The 18,611-nt window shown below is 57.5% G+C and overlaps 2 protein-coding genes across 4 annotated transcripts in view; one reads left to right on the forward strand and one right to left on the reverse strand.

Moving 5' to 3' along the window:
- GAS6 (growth arrest specific 6) overlaps positions 1 to 7,277 on the forward strand; it is a 32,794-nt gene extending 25,517 nt beyond the window's left edge. Inside the window, exons 11-15 of the mRNA XM_077854850.1 lie at positions 921 to 1,085; positions 2,087 to 2,255; positions 4,264 to 4,436; positions 5,673 to 5,901; positions 6,835 to 7,277. Coding sequence (XP_077710976.1) covers positions 921 to 1,085; positions 2,087 to 2,255; positions 4,264 to 4,436; positions 5,673 to 5,901; positions 6,835 to 7,022 — 924 coding nt within the window. The 3' untranslated portion in view covers positions 7,023 to 7,277. The remainder of the gene's footprint in view (positions 1 to 920; positions 1,086 to 2,086; positions 2,256 to 4,263; positions 4,437 to 5,672; positions 5,902 to 6,834) is intronic.
- A 5,805-nt stretch (positions 7,278 to 13,082) lies between these two features.
- Positions 13,083 to 18,611, reverse strand: part of TMEM255B (transmembrane protein 255B) — a 34,191-nt gene continuing 28,662 nt past the window's right edge. For all 3 annotated transcript variants that reach the window (XM_077854851.1, XM_077854853.1, XM_077854854.1), the window contains 2 exons: positions 17,888 to 18,031; positions 13,083 to 14,145 (listed from right to left, as the gene is read on the reverse strand). In XM_077854851.1, the coding sequence (XP_077710977.1) occupies positions 14,011 to 14,145; positions 17,888 to 18,031 (279 nt within the window). In that variant the 3' untranslated portion in view covers positions 13,083 to 14,010. The remainder of the gene's footprint in view (positions 14,146 to 17,887; positions 18,032 to 18,611) is intronic.

Below are 18,611 nucleotides of genomic sequence, written 5' to 3' on the forward strand. Positions count from 1 at the left end.
CAGGACCATACCCTGGGCTGAAGGCGGCGCTAAACTGCTGAGCCACACAGGCTGCCCAGAACAGAAACTTCTGGAGTGAATCCACATGCCCATGCGGTATCCAGGCTATACCTGGCACCTGAATATCTGCTGGGATTTAGAAATGTGTCCTCCTGCCTTGGGTGGGGCACATGGGACTGCACACTGCATAGAGGGGACGCAAAGCACCACATGGAAGGCATGACGTCAGGTGGGATTCCTGCTCCCTGCAAGCAGTTCCTGGGGGGCTTAGAGGAGCATCAGGATGGGACCAGGGAGGTGGCTACAAGTGGTTTGGGTGTGGGAGGGAGAGTGGAGGGGGAGCTGGGGCTGGGGTGGCCCAGAGTCGGGGAGGCGGGGCTGGGGAGACCCAGAGAGGGGAGACAGGACTGGGGAGATCCAGAGGGGGGGAGCCGGGGCTGGGGGTGCCCAGAGAGTGGTGGCAGGGCTGGGGGGAGCAGTGCTGGGGAGCCCAGAACGGGGAGGCAGGGCTGGGGAGAACCAGAGTGGGGAGACGGGGCTGGGGGTGCCCAGAGAGTGGTGGCAGGGCTGGGGGGAGCCGGTGCTGGGGAGCCCAGAGCGGGGAGGCAGGGCTGGGGAGACCCAGAGTGGGGAGACGGGGCTGGGGGCCCCAGAAGGGGGAGGCAGGGCTGGGGGAACCCAGAGTGGGGAGGCAGGGCTGGGGGCCCTGGAGGGGGCATCCAGGGCTGGGGGGGGCCCATTGGGGCCTGGAGGGGGCGCCAGGGTCATGTTGGCACATGGGGATTGTGAGGTGTATGCATGATGAATGTTGTTCCCTGAGGGTGGAGGTGGCTTGGCCCTCAGTGGTGATGGGGGCGTGGTCCCCAAGGTCAGGGGTCCCTTTTGGAAGGTGTACCCCCTGAAAGCACCGTCTTCTTCAGATCTCCGTGGAAGAGCTGGATCGGAATCTGGTCATCAAAGTGAACAAAGACGCCGTCATGAAGATCGCGGTGGCCGGGGATCTGTTTCAGCTGGACAGAGGGTTGTACCACCTGAACCTTACCGTGGGAGGCATTCCCTTCAAAGAGAAGGACTTGGTCCAGCCCGTGAGTACTGAGTACTGGTATCAGCCCAGCACAGGCGAGGCCACAAGCTCACTGCGCTTGGGCAGCCATCCCCCCAGAGGTTAACACGCAGCAGGTGCGCCTCTGCCCGAGATTCATTTCAGTCCTCTGAAATGATACTAAAGATGCCTGTTTTTCAGTGGAGATAAAACACAATGAAATCGTTCTTTAACGAAAAGAATAGTCAACTTTTTTGGACAATTCCCAAGAACATTTGTGTTGTTAACCCTGCCATAGGGGAGCAGGACTGACGGGGTGGTTGGTATTAGTCGCTCCTCGCTGCCCTGCCCGGCCTCAGCCCCCCTGCACCCCGCCCTCACCCTCACTGGGATTTCTCCCTCACCAAGCCTGTGGACGTCAGTGGCCAGAGTCCCTCCTGTGATTAGGACTCCCGTACAATGGAAGAAATGGGTTATGGGCATGTTGCAGTTCCCCTGGTGGGAGGTATTGGCCTGGTCCTCCCTACAGGAATGGAGGAGGAGGTGCTACACATGACTTCGAGCATCAGCCCCATTCCAGGGTCCCATAGTTGCTGTTTACACCTCCTTGTTTCACAAATACAGGCAGGGGTGACCGATTTGCTCCAAACCATGTAGCAAGTGCCTGGTGCTCTGGAATCTGCATGCCCGGCCCCTACACTCACATTTCCATAGGTACCAGAGACCACTGTGTACCCATCCCCTCGTCCACTTCCTTCCAGGGGGTGGTCGGCGCTCTGATCTGGGAATGAGTGGGCAAACCCCATGCAGACACAAAAGGTGGGCGTCCATATGGGATGCACAATACCCTTACCTTGCTTGGGTGAGGACCCACTGTGAGTGCTGGGTGTCCTGCAAGGACTCATTTTGTCCAGTGAGGAGAGTTTTGGGAAATAGATACTCTCCACAAGTAGGACTTGTCCATCTTGTAGTAGCCAAGAGGGCATCCCATCCATCCGAGCAGGGTGGTCCCAGGAAGCCACTGGGATTTCTCCATCCTTCCAGATAAACCCCCGCCTGGATGGCTGTATGAGGAGCTGGAACTGGCTGAATGGTGAAGACACCACCATCCAAGAGACTGTAAAAGCAAACCCCAAGATGCAGTGCTTCTCTGTGGCGGAGAAAGGGTCCTTCTACCCCGGGAGCGGGTTTGCCTTCTACAGCCTGGATTACAGTAAGTCTCGGCTCTGGCATGGTGCTTATGCTTCCAGATCATACACAATGCAAGTGGATAAAGCAGGGAACAGCTTCCCTGGACAGCAGAGTCCAGGAGAAGCTGAGCCCCGCCCCACCGCCCAGCCCTATGACTACCTCTCAGGGTGGCTGCTCCCAGTCAAGGTTTCCAGGGAACCAGTGAGGAAGAAATGACAGGCAGGAGCAGACAAACTGCCCTGCTGGCACTGGGACAGCTGGAGATGGGCAGGCAGGTGGGACGTGAGGGACCTCAGGGGATGCTGGCAGAACCCTCAGGGTTCTGGGACAAAACGAGCTTCGGTGTCTGCACGTTGGCAGAGAAGCTGTCAAGAACACGCTTGGCGTTGCAGTCAGCAGGACCTCATGAAGAGTGGACGGGGCAGCATCCAGAGGGCTGCCTCTGGGGCTCCAAGGAGCTCTACATTGAAGGAAAGAGAGGAGGAGGAGGAGGGGTAGCCAGCCCTGTCGTGTTGCCGAGAAGGTGCGGGTCTCAGCAGAGCTGGGTCCAGCCACGCCAGCATTGAGGACCATGCAGGAGAAGAAGGGGAACCTGCGGGAACAGACCTTTTGGAAGCTCCTGTGATGCCCACGAGCCCTAAACTGTTGCCCGGAGTCAGGAGGGCCCCATGCCTGGCCCAGGAAAATGCAGGTGCACCTGGCCGTGCGGGGCCCCCTGGGTGGGGTCACGGGCCCAGGAACCTGCCATGCAGCCCGTGTCCAGACCCGTCTGAGGATCATCTACACTGTGTGACACAGCATAGGCCACACAGGTCATCTGTGCCTTGGCTACGCCACCTCGCGGACCCCAGGGCTGCCCACTATTTCTGCTGGGGGCTCTGCTTGGTCAGGTACAAGACTGCAAAGGCCACATGGTATTTGGAACTCTGGGCCCTGTTAGTAAACCTCCAACGGTACCATTTTATAACACGGCAGGGACCCCTCAGGAAGTCACAGACTGTGGCAGAAGAGCCCTCACCTCCTGAGTGGCCCCACAGAACCACGGAGGCCCGGTGTGCCCAGTCCTGTCACGGGAAAGCAGCACCAGGAAACACTCTCCTCTGTCAGAAATAAAGGCAAAACTTGGCCACAGGGAAGATCACTGAGTTTTTTGGTTTTATTTTTGGTTTTTGCCCGCTTTTTCCAGTTCTACATGCATTCAGGGGACAGTTATCGGGAGCCGACCGTAAGAGACCCCAGTCAGGGCTGGGGGCCCACAGATGGTTCGGGACGCGAGCTTGCAGCTCGGTGGAATCTCCAGGAACCTGCCTGCAGCCGAGCGCCTGAGCTCCAACGTCCGCGGCCCAAATGGACTCCTCCGTCAGGATGCTGACGTCCCCGAGACGCGCACTTCACCCCGTGGGGCGGAGTCTGTCCTGCGGCGCCGACATCAGCAGATTGAAGCGTAGGGAGGAGGTGTGCTGTGGTGTTGGCCCCCAGACCACCACGAGCCGGCCCTTTCTACCAGAATGTGTTTTCTGGAACCATCCATGCAAGATGTGCAGGATGCTCTACGCGTCCTTCACTCTGATGCTCGCGCGTCCTATCCCATATACGTCGCGTGCGTTCTGTATACAGGAGGTGCCTCCATGTGGAGCTGCTCCCCTGAGGCGGGGCGATGGCAGCAGCGCTGGCCCCGTGGCAGGAGGCCATGGGTCTGTGACGATGGCGCTCAGCGCAGCTCGCAGAGACTCCCAGGTTCTCTAAGCAGCCTGACCTGCTGGTGGGCCTGACGGGCGCAGGGGGCGGGCGGCCCGAGGGCCCACAGCTCAGGCTGTTGTGCGGGGGAGGAAGGGGAGAGCCCGTGGAGGGCGCCGTGGCTCATGGCGGCCGGCAGGGACCCCGGAGCCCGAGTCAGGGGCGCATGTCCGCGGCGGCTGGCTGCCCGGGGACGGGGTTCTCCTGTGGCCCTGTGCTCAGGTGGGGCCCCTGCGGCCAGGCGGGGCCGGCGACCCCCTCACTCACCTTCTGATGCGCCGCCCTCACCGCAGCTCGGACCTCGCTGGACGTGGGCACTGAAGCAACCTGGCAGATAGAGGTCATGGCTCGGATCCGCCCCGCCGCTGACACGGGGGTGCTGCTCGCGCTGGTGGCTGGTGACCACGTGGTGGCCCTCTCCGTGGCCCTGGTTGACTACCACTCCACCAAGAAACTCAAAAAGCAGGTACCGCTCACTGTGGCCCCGGCCTCCCTCCTGGGTGGGGCCCAGTCCTGCCTCAGGAAGCTGACCCAGGGCCGCGCAGCCTTCACCAGCCCGACGGCCACGTGGCTGGGAACACTGGACCCGAGGTCACCCAACACAGCCTGAGGTCAAAGCTGTGTGAGGCCACTTACCCCCGACAGTTGGCCAACCTGGCGTCAGGAAGACGAGCGTCAGTTGCTCGTGTTGGTGTCCGACCCCTTCACTAACATGGTCAGGCTCCCAGTCTCTCCTGCGCCCTCAGACATGTAGGCCCAAACCCCTGGGTGATGCAGCCGAGCCCTGAGTGTGGCTGTCCTCTGTCCAGCTGGCCCTTCATACCCAACCCAGTTGACCACCACTGTGTGGGACGCATTGTCTCCACAGAACAGCCAAGGGGCAGAGGAAGGAGCTTTTTTTTCTTGCCTCTGCCCAAAGTGGGAGGACCCGCCCACCGGGGAGGGAATGGGCACACCCAGCCAGCCTGCTCCCGACTGGTCCAGGGCCAGCAGCAGGGACCCCCATCCCCACCCTCACCCCCACCCCCACCCCCAACCCCACCAAGTGCCGTCCGCATGCACGCTGTCTGCACCTGCCCCTCCGGCCACCCACAAACAGCTGGAGCTGCCACAGGGGGAGGATCCTCCCAGGGCACAGACACCGGCAGACCCCCGGCTACACAGCCCTGCCCAGGGACCCTGCTGCTGGGGCTTCTGTCCATCTCACTGTCAGAGCCCCTGCCCATCCCGCTGTCGGGGCCCCTGTCTGTCCCTGCTGCTGGGGCGTCTGTCTGTCCTTCTGTTTGGCCCGTGTCTGTCCCCGTGTTGGACTGTGTGTCTGGCCCGCGTTATCAGAGGCACGTTCTGCGGTTGTGGACACTGGGTTACGTGGCCAGCTGTCTTCTGGAATGTTTGCATTTACCTCCTCACACCTCCAGCCACTCTGCTGTGGCTTACGGGTCAGGGTCTTCCATGTCCTGTGTTCTGGATTGTGGACGCGCAGACAGCACATCCACCTAGATGGCTGGACAGTACGGTGCCCTGACTCTTGCCCTGGGATAATGTTGCCCACCCCCACCTCACACTTGTGGAAACTGAGTCCTGCACCAGTGTGCCACAGAACGCAGTGCCCAGGCTGCAGGGGACCCCACCCCCACGGAGGGTTCGGGGTGTGGGCAGTGGGACAGGAGGCCTGCACGCTCAGGTGCGCATGTCCCCACAGCTGGTCATCCTGGCTGTGGAGAGCGTCACCCTGGCCCTGATGGAGATGAAGGTGTGTGACGGCCAGGAGCACCAAGTGGCCGTGTCTGTGCGGAAGGATGAGGCCACCCTGGAGGTCGACGGCACCAAGGGCCAGAGCGAAGTGAGTTCTGCGGGACTGCGGGAGAGCCTGGCCGTGCTTGGGAGACACCTGCAGGGCTCCGTGCTCACCTTCGTCGGGGGACTGCCAGGTATGGCTCCATGGCCTCATGCTCGGGTGCGGCACCTGCTGTTCCCACCAGCCCCAGTGTGTCTTTCTGTATAGGGTGAACTTTTAGATGAAGAGAAAACACAGGTACACCCCTGGCTGGCATCATGATGCCTTAGTGTATCAGTGCCCGCTTGGCAGTTCAGGGATTGAGGCTGAGACCAGCTCACAGGGACAAGCACCAGCTGAACCTGCTCAACCCGCATCCTCGGAGAGCACCCACCTGACTACGCATCACACAGAGGCTGTGGCTGTGGCCTGTAGGGCAGGCCTAGCCTCCAGGGGCCACACGGGAGTCCAGGTGTCCTGGGACGCCCCCACCAGCCTGCTCCCTGGTCCAGATGTACAGCTTCTGGGGACAGGGTCACCTTCAGCTCCTGCTATGCCCAGGAAGGGGCCGCACGCAGCCACCTCCTACAGACTGGGGACCCGATTCTGACCAGGCGCCGTGTGCTTGCCATGGCCGTGAATGATCAAGGGCCAGCTGCTGACCTGACCCCCAGCGGCCCCCAAGGCCCCATGTAGGTTCTCACTCACTGTGCAGGCCAGGACTCCTGGCTCGGCCCGCAGACACAAGCTCCATTTAGTTTGAACAAACAAACCTTTGAGGAGGATGGGTTGGGAGCCCTGCGGCACGACTGACTCACTGGAGCCAAGAGGAAGATTGCATTTATTTAATCGATTTGACTATCTGGACACACTGGCTGGGGACCTGCTTGCCTACAAGCATGCAGCCGAGCTGGTGCCATTCTGGACAGAAGACACCTGCGCCCCTGAGGAGGAGGGTGGGGGAGGAGACGAGCCTGCGGATGCTTGGAGCACTGGGCGGGGGGACGGGGGGCCCAGGGAGCCCGGGCTCCCACAGACGGGGTGGCTCATCTGCTAAGATGGTGTTTGTTTCTTCTCACTGGCCCAGATGTGCCTGTGACCTCAGCGCCAGTCACGGCTTTCTACCGCGGCTGTATGACGCTGGAGGTCAACCAGAAGGCGCTGGACCTGGACGAGGCCGCCTACAAGCACAGTGACATCACGTCCCACTCCTGCCCCCCGGTCGAGCAGGAAGACGGGAGGCCTCGGTCTCCCCAGCCCAAGCCCACCACATGAGCAGCTCTGGACCCCGCACTCCCACAGGCCGAGCTTCCTTCCAGACTGTTTTCTGCCTTGTAACATACATGTATATAGCTGAGGGCACTGCTGTTAGCCACCAAAGCCACAGCCCCGACCCCGGAGCACCCTCCGTGTGGAGGGCTGGCACATGCCAGAGCAGACCCAGGGGATAGTTCTCTGTTATTTTTATTACCAAATGCTTCTTTCTGGCCTAAAAACATGGAAAAATAAAATATTTACAGACCCTTTTAACTGTGCTGCAGGCTTGGCTCCTTGCTTGTTACCGTGCAGTGGCTGGTGTCAGCAACACGGCGTCCGGGGTGCTGGGCTCAGCTCCGGGCACCTCCCCTGCTCCCCCTACCCGGCTCCTGGCTCCCGGTGCCGTGGACATGACTTGGGCAGATACAGGGCCACGGCCACCCCTCCTGGAACAGAGCTGGTCGGTACCTGCATCTCTCTCCCTAGACAAACCCATTCACCCCTCAGCCTCCCGTTTTCTCCATGTAAAAGGGAAACCCCTGTTTTCTCTATTCCAAGGGGCACTACTCCTGGCACAGAGCCACTGGACTCAGCACACAGGTCCACCTGCTGCTCTGTGAGATAGATAACCCTCAGCCCTCTGACCCCAGGAACATCATCATAGGAAATGCACGGGGCGGGGGGGGGGGGGCAGGGCTACCAGCACACAGCTGAGGTCACAGAGGCCCAGGGGTGGGGCAGGGTGGGGCAGAGCAGGGCGTGTCCCTGTGCCTGTTGGGACAGTGCTTGCCCCATGGCTGGTGGTCACTGTCACAGCAGGCGTGGTGCAGAATGTGCCAGAGAAGTTTCCAGCATCCACTGGGGATTGTGCTCAACAACTCAATGGCTCCTCCAAGACTGAGATTCTTTTTTTTTAAGATATCAAAGACCAGCAAATGTTCTGAGGCTGTGGGGCAGGTCTGGGTTGTGTTTTCTTTCAGATGTTGTACCACGGATGGCAGCAAATTGTCCCATAGCCCTGTCATTTCTCAATACAGAGTGATCCCTGAAAGCCGCATCAACCAAGCACAGAACAGTCCGAGTTCTAGTGCCTGGGTGTCCCCCTGGCAACTGCACACGAGTCCCTAACTCACAACCTGATGCAGAGACAAGCAGGTGCAGAGGGGAGGGCAGAAGGCTGAGGTGTCCGCCCACAGCTAAGTGACAAGGACACAAGAATCCATGTGAGCGGTGCATTGCTGGAGGAGAGATTCCCCTCCAGGCTTCTAGAGAGCAAGGTATGGCTTCAAGAACTGGCAAGTGGAATGGCCCCAAATGTCCTGATGGGAGGAGGTGAGCATCCCTCCTCACCCATGGCTGGCCCACCCCTGAAGGGGTCTCCAGGTCTCTGGGAGAGCTGGCCATCACAGACACCCACCAGGGGGACCCCTCCCCAGACCTGCTACCCTCGGAGATGATGGCAGAAGGCAGCAGATGCCACAGCAAGGACACAGGAAGGCCCACGGGCTGTGGGAGGCCAGGCCACCGAGGCTGCCCAGGGGTCCCTGGCACCTCCACCATGCCCTCGGCACTCCCTTGCCTGCCCACAGCCACATGTGTGTCTGGACACCACCACTACCTGCCTGAATTGTTTTCCTAAGTATTTAGTAGCATCTGGGTGGAAATTCTGTTGACTCAGGACTTGAGAAAACTAGTCTAAGAGGTTCTTCAGGTAGTTTTACATGCCGGTGCATGAGAAACAAGGGATGCAGGGAAGCTGTGTCCTTGGAGGGTGCATGTTGGGCTGTCCCTGGGCTGCTCCAACCAGCTGTGTCCTCAAGAAATGTCCATCTTCAGCCAAGGTCCTAGTGGATGGGCCCCTTCCCACGGCACTTCCCCACTCTTGGTCTGCAACCGGGGTGGATCTATGTGCCCACTTGCACCATAAGGAGACCCCCAAACCCAGGCCCCCTCTGCTGGCTCTGGAATGGGCAGGTAGCTGGGTTGGGCTGAGCTGGTCAGGCCAGGACTTGGAGCTGCAGGACACAGCCTCAGCTGTCCATCTGGGGAGTGAAAGCTCAGTTTGGGGGCTTTGGTGTTGACCAGGAAGGCCAAGGCTTGGACACTGCTCAATAAGCAGGGAGCCTCACCCCAGCCCAGACAGCCTCCAGCGCCAGCGGGCTACAGCTCTAAGAAGTGTGGAGGTGGGTTCTGCCTGTGGCCCCCCGGGAAGCACCATGCTGCCCACCAGGGGCCTCATGAGACATCGGGAGCCCAAAGCAGCTTTGGGGCCTGATCCATTTCTCAACTTGTCATTGCACCATTCCCCGTGGTGTTGTCTGGTTTCCCTCACTGTAGAGGCAGCTCTGGAATGTTCCTGTGGAATGTTCCCCTAGCCAGCCCCAATCTCTCAAGAAGGCCAGGACGGCCAGAGCTAAGAGCACACACACACTGAGCTGCAGAACCCCGTGGGCACACACAACAGAGGCCATGGCTCAGGGGCATTCTGACCACCATGGGTTCATCTCCCATCCAGTGGGGCTAGGCACAAATGTGTTTCCTGCTGTGGTGGGCGCTGGGGGTTATTCTAACTACTACCAAGAAAAAGCTTATGGCCATAAACAGCTGAATGCGGCAGTACATTGCCCACCTGTGCCAGGCATGTTGGCATCCTCACCACCATCCAACCAGGCAGGACTGGCTACAGAGGACTCTGGGACAGACGAAGCTCCATGCCATTTGACTGTGTGCCATGGGGCTGGGGCAATTCTGCCTGTGTGATGTGGAGGGAAGGGAGGGAAGGGGAATGATTCTGACTGTGAACCCTGGAGGTGGGGCTGGGGTGATTCTGAGCGTGTGCTGTGTTAGAGCAGCTGGATGAACTGATTCTGCCTCAGGGAGGAGGATCCTAGACCATTTGATTTGTGCTATGGAGCTGCAGTGGGGAATGGATTGTGCTGTGTACAGATTTATGGTCTGTGCTGCTTGTTTGCTTTACAAGTGAAGAGCCACAATAATTTTGTTTGCTCTTTGTTCTTTGTGCCCCAACCCCCACAGCATGCATGACAATCACAAATGTCTCCAGACATTGCCAGATGGCCCCCAGACACAAAACCATCCCTGTTGAAAGCCGCTGCATTAAAAATAAAGGAAATTTGAAACTTAACTCACATAATACAAGGGTAGACTATCTATTTAGATCTAAAAGTGATCTATAAGGCACTTAGAAGATCATGTGAAACTATAGCCAGTCAGTGTTATCCACCCCTCCTTCTTAGTAAAGCTCATTGGCACACAGCCACGCCCATGAAGGTACTAATGTCTACACCTGTATTGGTCCACAGTGGCAGAGTTGAGTAGTAACTACACACCTACTGGCCTCTAAGCCGACAATATTTACTATCTGGCCTTCTACACACAGACTTTGCTGACCCTTGTGACAGAAGAGTGTTATCAAGACCTAAGATAGAGACCTATTTCTTAAATAAAACACAAAATGCCCTCATGATGAGAGAGAAGATTTAAAACTTGAGCAACATTAAAACCAAGAACTTCATGAACTCACAAGATTGACTGTATGTGACTTCAGGACCTACTGCAAGATACCATGATCAATACAGACTGGTATTGCCAAAAGAATAGACAGATTGATCCGTGGAGCGAACAGAGAGCCTAGAAATAGACCCACATAAATACAGTCACAGGTCTTTGACAAGGGAGCAAAGGCAATACAGTGGGGCAAAGATCATCTCTTCAACAAATGGCACTGGAGCAACTGGATGTCCACTTGCTGAGAAATAAATCCAGACCTTACACCTTCACAAATAACTCAAAAAAGGATCACATACCTAAATGTAAAAGGCGAAACTATAAAATTCCAAGGTTGGGCATGGCGATGACTTTGTAGACACAGTACCAAAGGCATAATCCATAAAAGACAGATTGGGCAAGCTGAACTTTAGCAAAGTTAAAACTTTTGGAAGACAGAAAGAAGGAGAAGACAAACCATAGACGGGGAGAAAGTATTTGCAAAAGACACATCTGACAAGAGACCCATATCCAAAATAAACAAAGAACTCTTAAAATTCAACAGTAAGAAAACAAACAGCCCAAATAAAAATGGGCAAAAGACCTGGACAGACACCTCCCCAAAGCAGGTGCTCAGGGAACTGCAGATTAACGTGACAGCAGGACACCGCTGCCATAGACCAGCATGGCCACCATCCAGACCACCCACAGCACCCAGTGCTGGCGAGCACGAGGAGCAGCAGGAGCTCACCCACTCTGCAGAGGGAGAGCAGAATGGTGCAGACCGTCTGGTGGCTTCTCACGGGGCCAAACGCACTCTTAGCATCTGATCCAGCAATCACGCTCCTTGGTACTGATCCAAAGGAGCTGAAACGTGTCCACACAAAATCCTGCACTGGGGCAGAGGTGGGAGGGGCTGGGCTCTCAAGTGCCTCAAGCCCTTGTACCTTAGCTTTAAGCATTCGTTCTGCCCGTATATGAAATTTCATAATTAAATCACTTTAGAACACGAGAAAAGGAAATACATACATATGTGACTGTTGCTGTCTGGGGAGCCACTAATGGAATGAGGGCCTTGCCTCCTGGACTTTTTCCCTCTTCCTGTAGGCCAGACAACATTTCCCCTGAGTTCATAGGGCATCTCTGCTCAGCTAGGGGCCACTCTTCACAGTGATGATGAGGGTCTTGTTCTTGTTAACTGGACACACGCTGTCCTCCCGGTTCTGCTTCACATGCATTGACATCAGGGTATTCCGCCCTGTTTCATTGAGATACGAGTCATGTACCACAATATTCACCCTTTAACAAGGTACAATTCAGTGGGTTTTATACATTAACAAACCTGTGCAACCATCACCACCATCTGGTGGTGCAGGGTGCAGACTGTGGGGCACTATCTTGGGACTGGGTGATCAGGTGTGGGCATGTGTGGGGTGCAGGGCATGGAGACCTATGCCGGGGACTGGGGCGGGGGGTCAGATGCAGGGCATGGGAGCTGTCCTGGGGATGAAGGGGGGTGCCTGGAGCCACCACCAGGCTGGGAGTCGAATTATTCACATTCTTTGTGGCTGGTACAAGGGATAAAGACATTCTTGTGGGCAAGAGCAAAATTGTTGGCCTGGGAGTTTAATATTTTTATCAGCTCTTGGGTTCACCAGCCAGATAGAAGTGGGTTTGGGTGACATGGGTGTGAACCGGGACACTACTGTGTGGCTCTGGGCCCAGGATGAGTGCAGAGGTCAGAAAGTATCCTTGTGTCTCCTGGTACGTGCGTGGCCATCTGCTGGGGTTGGCGGCCTGGGTCCGGTCAGCACAGGCTGCCAGGCTGCAGCTCAGGGGCGCTTCTAAGCAGGACGGGTCCTGAGGAGGCGGGCGTCCTGGCCCAGGAGGCACCACTTCACTCCCCCAGATCGCCTGAGAGCGTGGGGCACACTCCAGTGGGTGGAGTCCAGGCTCCCACGACAGGGAACTCAGGGACGGAGACAACACCTCAGATTGCCGCAGCTTCCTGATTGGCCACACAGAGCTGGTTCCTAAACTCCAGGCAGATGAGGTGCTTGCTGGGGGGCCCTGGCATCCCCTCTCAGACCCCCCCCCCAGCACAGGGCTGGCTGCCTCCACACTCCCCGTTGCCAGCCCTGCGCTGAAGGGGGATTTCCTCTGCAAAGGTCAAGGCTGGGCCATGACCAGTTGGGGCTCGGAGCCACCCCAGACTCCATCCCACTCCTAGAACCTGAAGGCGGCTCACAGGACCAGGGGCCAGGCCTCCCGCCTCTTTGCCTGTAGCAAGCAGCTCCTCTAGGGCCAGCGTGCCGGGCTCCTCACCTGGCCCACCACACGCCCCACATCCCATGTGCGCTGCTTCCCCGTAGGAACCTGCACGTCACCTTTAGAGAAAGCGCGCCTTGGGCTCAGGAAGCAGTGGGAGGGGTTCCCGTTCCAGGCCCGGAATGTTGCCTGGTAGATGTGCCTCCGCGCCAGCTCAGGGGGCAAGAGACCACGGCCGCTGACCAAGGCTCCTGTTCCGGGTTTTTCTCTCCCTCCCCCACCCCTCCCGTCTCCACCCCTCTTTCTCCAGTGCTCCAGGATTGTAATGTTCCCAGGCCTGTCACTCAGCCAGGATTTGATCATTGCCCAGGTGGGTGCCCACCTGCTGCGCCAGGTGTGTCTTGGTCAATGGCTGTTGGTCTGCAAGAGGCAGAGTTGTGGCCCAGGCTCTGGCTGAAGGGCCTCAGAAGCCGCCCACCCGTGGTCACTTGGAGCAGAGACATTGGGGCATAGAGGGATCTATTCTGCAGGCAAGGGAGGCCCCCTGTGGGCCGCCCCACACAGCAGATTGGACAGCCTCTAGAATAATCCATGAAAGATGGCAGCTGGAAGCAAAGATGCCTTGAATAGGAAACATGTAGCCTTAGGTAGCAAGTCTTTCTGCAGGTGTGACAACAGGTTGGGAAAAGAAGTGCACACAGACCTCAGTGAACACACATACCTTACAGGCAGCATTTGATATTTAAGCCAAAGCACCTTTCCATCCCCAGCAAGTACCAAATGAACACAGCTCCGAGCACAGAGCCCTGCACTTTGTGGGGACACACAGGTAAGTATGTAAACATACTACACACCTCCTTGATACAGGATGTTCACATGGGGCACACAGGGCCATATTCCCTTTGCAAAATAATAATGACAAGCTCACTGGGGGGCTGGTAAGAAAGTGAGCTTTGTTTAGTGAGTGACGACACCACCCAGGGCAAGGGGGCTCGGGGGGATTTGGGATCTCTTTGGTGTCCAGAGTATAGAGGTGCAGCCTGGGGCTCTGTCCCCCCACCACTGATCCTGGCCTCTCTGCCCACAGATGTGCCCAGGAGGGGAAAGAGGGCGCAGACTCAAACATTCCCCCAATGTTCCCGGGAGGTTGGCCACAGAAGCAAGGTTTGTAGAGGCTGCTTTGTTTTTTAACAAACCAAAACTAAATTATTTTTCAATCTATGCCCATGTGTCATGGAGTGTAGGGGGGGGGCTTCTCCCCTGGGAGGAAGTGGGCTGGAGCACAGAGAGATGGTGTGTTGGGAGGCTGCACATCCTCAGACAGAGGGGGGTCCCTGGGAGTCGAGGCTGGGAAGCCGCCACAGAGCTGAAAGGAACAGAAGGGTGGGGCTGGTCAGCGGAAGGGCCAGCCCCACACACATCCACATGGAGCACCACAGCACCCCAGAAAAAGCCCCCCTGGGGGCCAGGCTCCCCCACACCCAGGGCCACCCACCTGACCCACGCCCCCTGATCAGGCTGCACCGCCAGTGAGGCTGGGGGGGCCCCATTCAGTCCACGGGGCCCTCCTCTGCACACACTCCGCACCCGCAGCCACCCGCAGAGATGCCCATCCTCCCGGCCCACACGGCTGCAGCGCAGGCATCTCCCACCAAAGTGCAAACATGTCCAAGGAAGAGGCTACCCCAAGCATCTGGGTTCCCCAGCACTTCATATTTTAAGAAAAAACTAAGACACCAACATTTTCAGTATAGTTCGATGGTTAATTTTATGTGTCTACTTGGCCAGGCCTTGGCCCAGATGCGCAAACACTGGCCCAGATGTTCCTATGGAGGTATTTTCTAGGTGTGATGGACTTTTAATCAGGCCATCAGTTCAAGGCCTTGAGAGGATAAGACTGAGTTCCCAGGGAAGAGGGACTCCGCCTCTGGACTGCCTGCCCGTGCCTGCAAGACCCGTTCTTCCCTGCTCTGTAGCCTATGTCTACCCCATCCTGCAGGCTCTGGGCTCGGTCTGTCCTCCTGTCCTTCTCTGTCTCTCTGCCTCTGTCTCCATCTATCTCTGTCTCTGTCTCTTTCTCTATCTCTCTGCCTCTGTTTCTCTGTCTCTGTCTCTATCTCTGTCTCTCTGCCTCTGTCTCTGTCTCTCTGTAGCAATATCTGTATCACCTATATATGCGCACACATCCTGCAGGTCCTATTTTCCCTGGGGAACCCTGGCTAACACACATAGACTCAAGTAAAAGTGAGTCTGAGAAGAAAAATGTTGAGTATGGCACATAGTTTAAGTCAATAAAATTTCCAGTTTTTCTCAACCTGCCAGCAAACCTTTTAAATTTTTTCCCTTAACTTCTAATAGTTAGAAATGCCTACTTCAAACCAGTATTTAAATAAATAAAGCAAACAGTCCCCTCTATGAAATACACAGGGTGTTTGAGAGCTCTGATCTCCTGATGGTGTTCTGGTCCCTCTTACCTCCACCTGCCAGGTGTCCAGGGCCCCCAAGAGGCCAGCCCATCTGACCTCTGCGGCTCCTTCTGGACCCTTCCCCACCAATGACCCAGGGGCCCCAGGGATTTAGCATTCTGAAAGAATAATGTCCTCACAAGCCGTAGCTGAACCCAAGAATACTGCCCCCTCAAAGTCAGCAGCATGGGCTTCAGAATCCAATGGCCGGGCCTCTGCCCACCTCTCTCTCTCCTCTCTGACCACAGGGGAGAAATCAAACTTCTAGAGAACATTCTCTCTGGTCTGCTAGGAGCTCCCAGCCTTTACAGTGCATGTGTCCACTAGCTCTCCGCTGGAAATGAGCAGCTGCAAGACCACACACTAAACCACCATGAACCCTGGACTGAACCACCACAGACCATTAAAAAACTGCTGTGAATCATGAGGACAATCTCTGGCAGGACAGCTTTGCCCACCCTGGCAGCCCTGTTAGGAAAGCAGACAAGACACAATTTGGTGTAAGATGCAGCTAACCCATTTTTGTTCACACATGTCATGATGCCAAGCCCTCCCGTGTGTCCTGGCCAGGTGACCACTAGAAGCAGGAAGGGTAGTTCCCTTGAAGGTCTTTCTTTCAATGAATGGCTCCAAACAGCTGCACCTGCTGTCTGGCCCCTGCTATTATGTGGGGGGGATCCTTTGCTGCTAATGACCTCAGACACTCCTATTCCCTCTCTGTGGTCATGGAAACAGAGCATCGGTTCCCCTTCCATTGCCAGGACACACATGGAGCACCCCAGTCGGTCATCTCCCTGAGACCTGGTCATTGGTGTGAATGTACTGATGCTCCTGCACATGCTGGTGATAAAGCTGACGAGGCACAGGGAGCGCCCAGGCCTCCCCCGGGGGACAAAGGGAGATCTTGTCAGGACAAGCCCGGACAGTGGCTGAGGATGGGATACGCCACATTCACTAGCCAGCACCATGGCCGGCACATGGAAGGCCACCCCCTCGCCCCATGTCCTATGAGGAGACGCATCGTGACACCCACCCAGGGCTCTGAGGTCAGGACCCAGACCCAGAAGAGCCCCCAGCAGCTGCCGGCCTCCAAGGACCAGCGGGTGCCCAGCGAGTCAGGGCTGCACTTGGGCTCATGCAGGTCCACCATCACAGGCAAGTTCATGGGAGGCGTCCAAAAGGAGTAGGAGCCCCTACAGCACACACCAGAGCTTGGAGGGCACAACTCCCCCTGCCGCCTGGCGTGGATGGGTGACAAGCGAGCCAATCCAGCCTGCACTCAGGTCCACGTTTCTGCACTGGGGTTTGTCCCCGAAGGCAGCCCACCAGCCAGGGATCCAGCCTCCCCACGGCTGTGGGTCTCACACTCTGGGCTTGGCAAATTGAAGGCATGAGAAGCAGAGTGGAGCCCTCAGGGCACACGGTCAAGGCAATGTGGTCCTCACGGTGGTGGGGACTGAGGGGCACGCCCAGACATAGCAGCACTCCAGGGCAGTTGAGGCTGTCGTGTGTGGCCCCCAGGATGGCGGGGACAGCTGTGCCCAGTGGCATGGGGATGAACCTGCCCTCGGGTGAGCGCTACAGGGGTGGTAGACAAACCTCTCCTTTCTTCAGCCTTGGGACCATTGTTCCCCCACATCACAGAGGAGGGTAACATACCCTCAAGCGAGGCCTCACCCTCTTGGGGACACGGTGCTTGAAGGGGCTTCATGCCCGTGGAATCAGGACCGAGCACCCTGCGGTCCCCATGGGACCAGGGCCCAGTGCCCACTCAGCACCTGCTGGCTACTGCCTGGCAGACGCTTCTTGGGAAGGAGGAAGCGTCCCTTGGCACAGCCCTGTGGAGACCAGAGTGGGGCTTGACTCTGGGTGGACGGCTGTGTCGGGTGCCCTCTGGGAATTCAAAGACATCACCCACGCCCAGGCAGCTCAGCCACTAGCCTCATTTTCCAGGTGAGTAGAGACAGCACCAGCAGGAGGCCGGCACACCACTCAGGTCGCACCCAGTGGGCCCTCCGTTGGCAGGCTGCAGGTAACAGCCCCCTCAGCACACCGCGCCCCATGTCCCGGGCTCCAGAACCCCCTATACCTGCTCCCAGCCACCTCACTGACACCCCAGGCAGCCAGCCGGCCTGGCCAGTGGGGTCCCCAGAGCCACAAAGGGAGCTGTGTGGAGACAGGACTGGAAGACAAGGCAGGTGCCACTCTGGGAACGACCACAGCTGCCCCAGGCCCATGTGTCCTACTGGCTGTGAGGTGGCCACTTCTGTGGGTATGCATGGCTGGAGGGTGAGCTCCCATGGTCTCCAGATAACTGCGCACAGGCCATGGGTGGCCGGCCGGGACTCTGCAGTGAACTGCCACAGGGTCCGGGCCTGGGTCAGAAAAGGCTCAAGGCCTGGACGATGCCAAGGGCCAGGCCAGCAAAGGAGCCTGAAACACTGGAGGGGCCGGGCTGTCTGCCATGCCTCCCTCACAGGGCCCCCATCCCTGGCCAGTGCATGCTGGCTCTGCTGCCCTTAACAAACTGAGGGAAGGGAGGCCATGGACCCCCATCTGGGTCCCGTCTGACCAGGGCTGTCCTGGGCGACTGCAGCCTGTGATGTGGGCCCACTGGCTTCTCCCAGGCAACACAAGGCCTACCTGGAGAGGCAGAGGGTAGGACGAGCAGGTGGGGAGGGTCGCGGGCGATGGGCAGAAGCCCGTGTAGGCCAGGATCTGTTGGGCGGGGTTGTAGAGGATCTGAGGCAGAGCAGACGGGCCGTAGGCCAGCTGGGACAGAGGGACCTGCCAGCAGAACAGATGTGTGTCAACCGGCCCTCCCAAGGCCACCCACCCTGGGCATCAGGCCACCAGCCGCGGAGCCCAATCCTCCTGCTACCCTCCTGTGACACCTGCAAGGGAGACAACACTCCTGGATCAGATCAGAACACCTAAAAGCAGGGCTTACTTTTGCATTTTTCTATTTGTCTCAGGGACACACCCACGTACCAGGCTAGGCCAGGATTTCTTTGGTGTTTTATTTGAAAAAGCAAGACAACCACTAGCTCCAGGGCACCTGGGGGGCTCAGTCGGTGAAGAGGCCAACTCTAGATTTCAGGGTCGTGGGATCGAGTCCTGCATCGGACTCCCTGCTTCCCCCTCTCCCTCCGCCCCTCCCCACATGCACATGCTCTCTCTCTTTCTAAAATAAATAAATAAACCCTAAAATGAGAAAAAAAAAAACAGCCCTGGTTGTTCCTCTCCAGGGGAGCCATGTTACAGGGCATCTCTACCTGGCAGGTGCCTGCCTTGGAGCAAGCCTCTTCTGATGACTAATGAAATGCCTTCATTCCTTAAGATAATTTTTAAATTATAAAACCCATCA

Source organism: Canis aureus, chromosome 17 (assembly GCF_053574225.1).
Source record: "Canis aureus isolate CA01 chromosome 17, VMU_Caureus_v.1.0, whole genome shotgun sequence".
Taxonomy (NCBI): domain Eukaryota; kingdom Metazoa; phylum Chordata; class Mammalia; order Carnivora; family Canidae; genus Canis; species Canis aureus.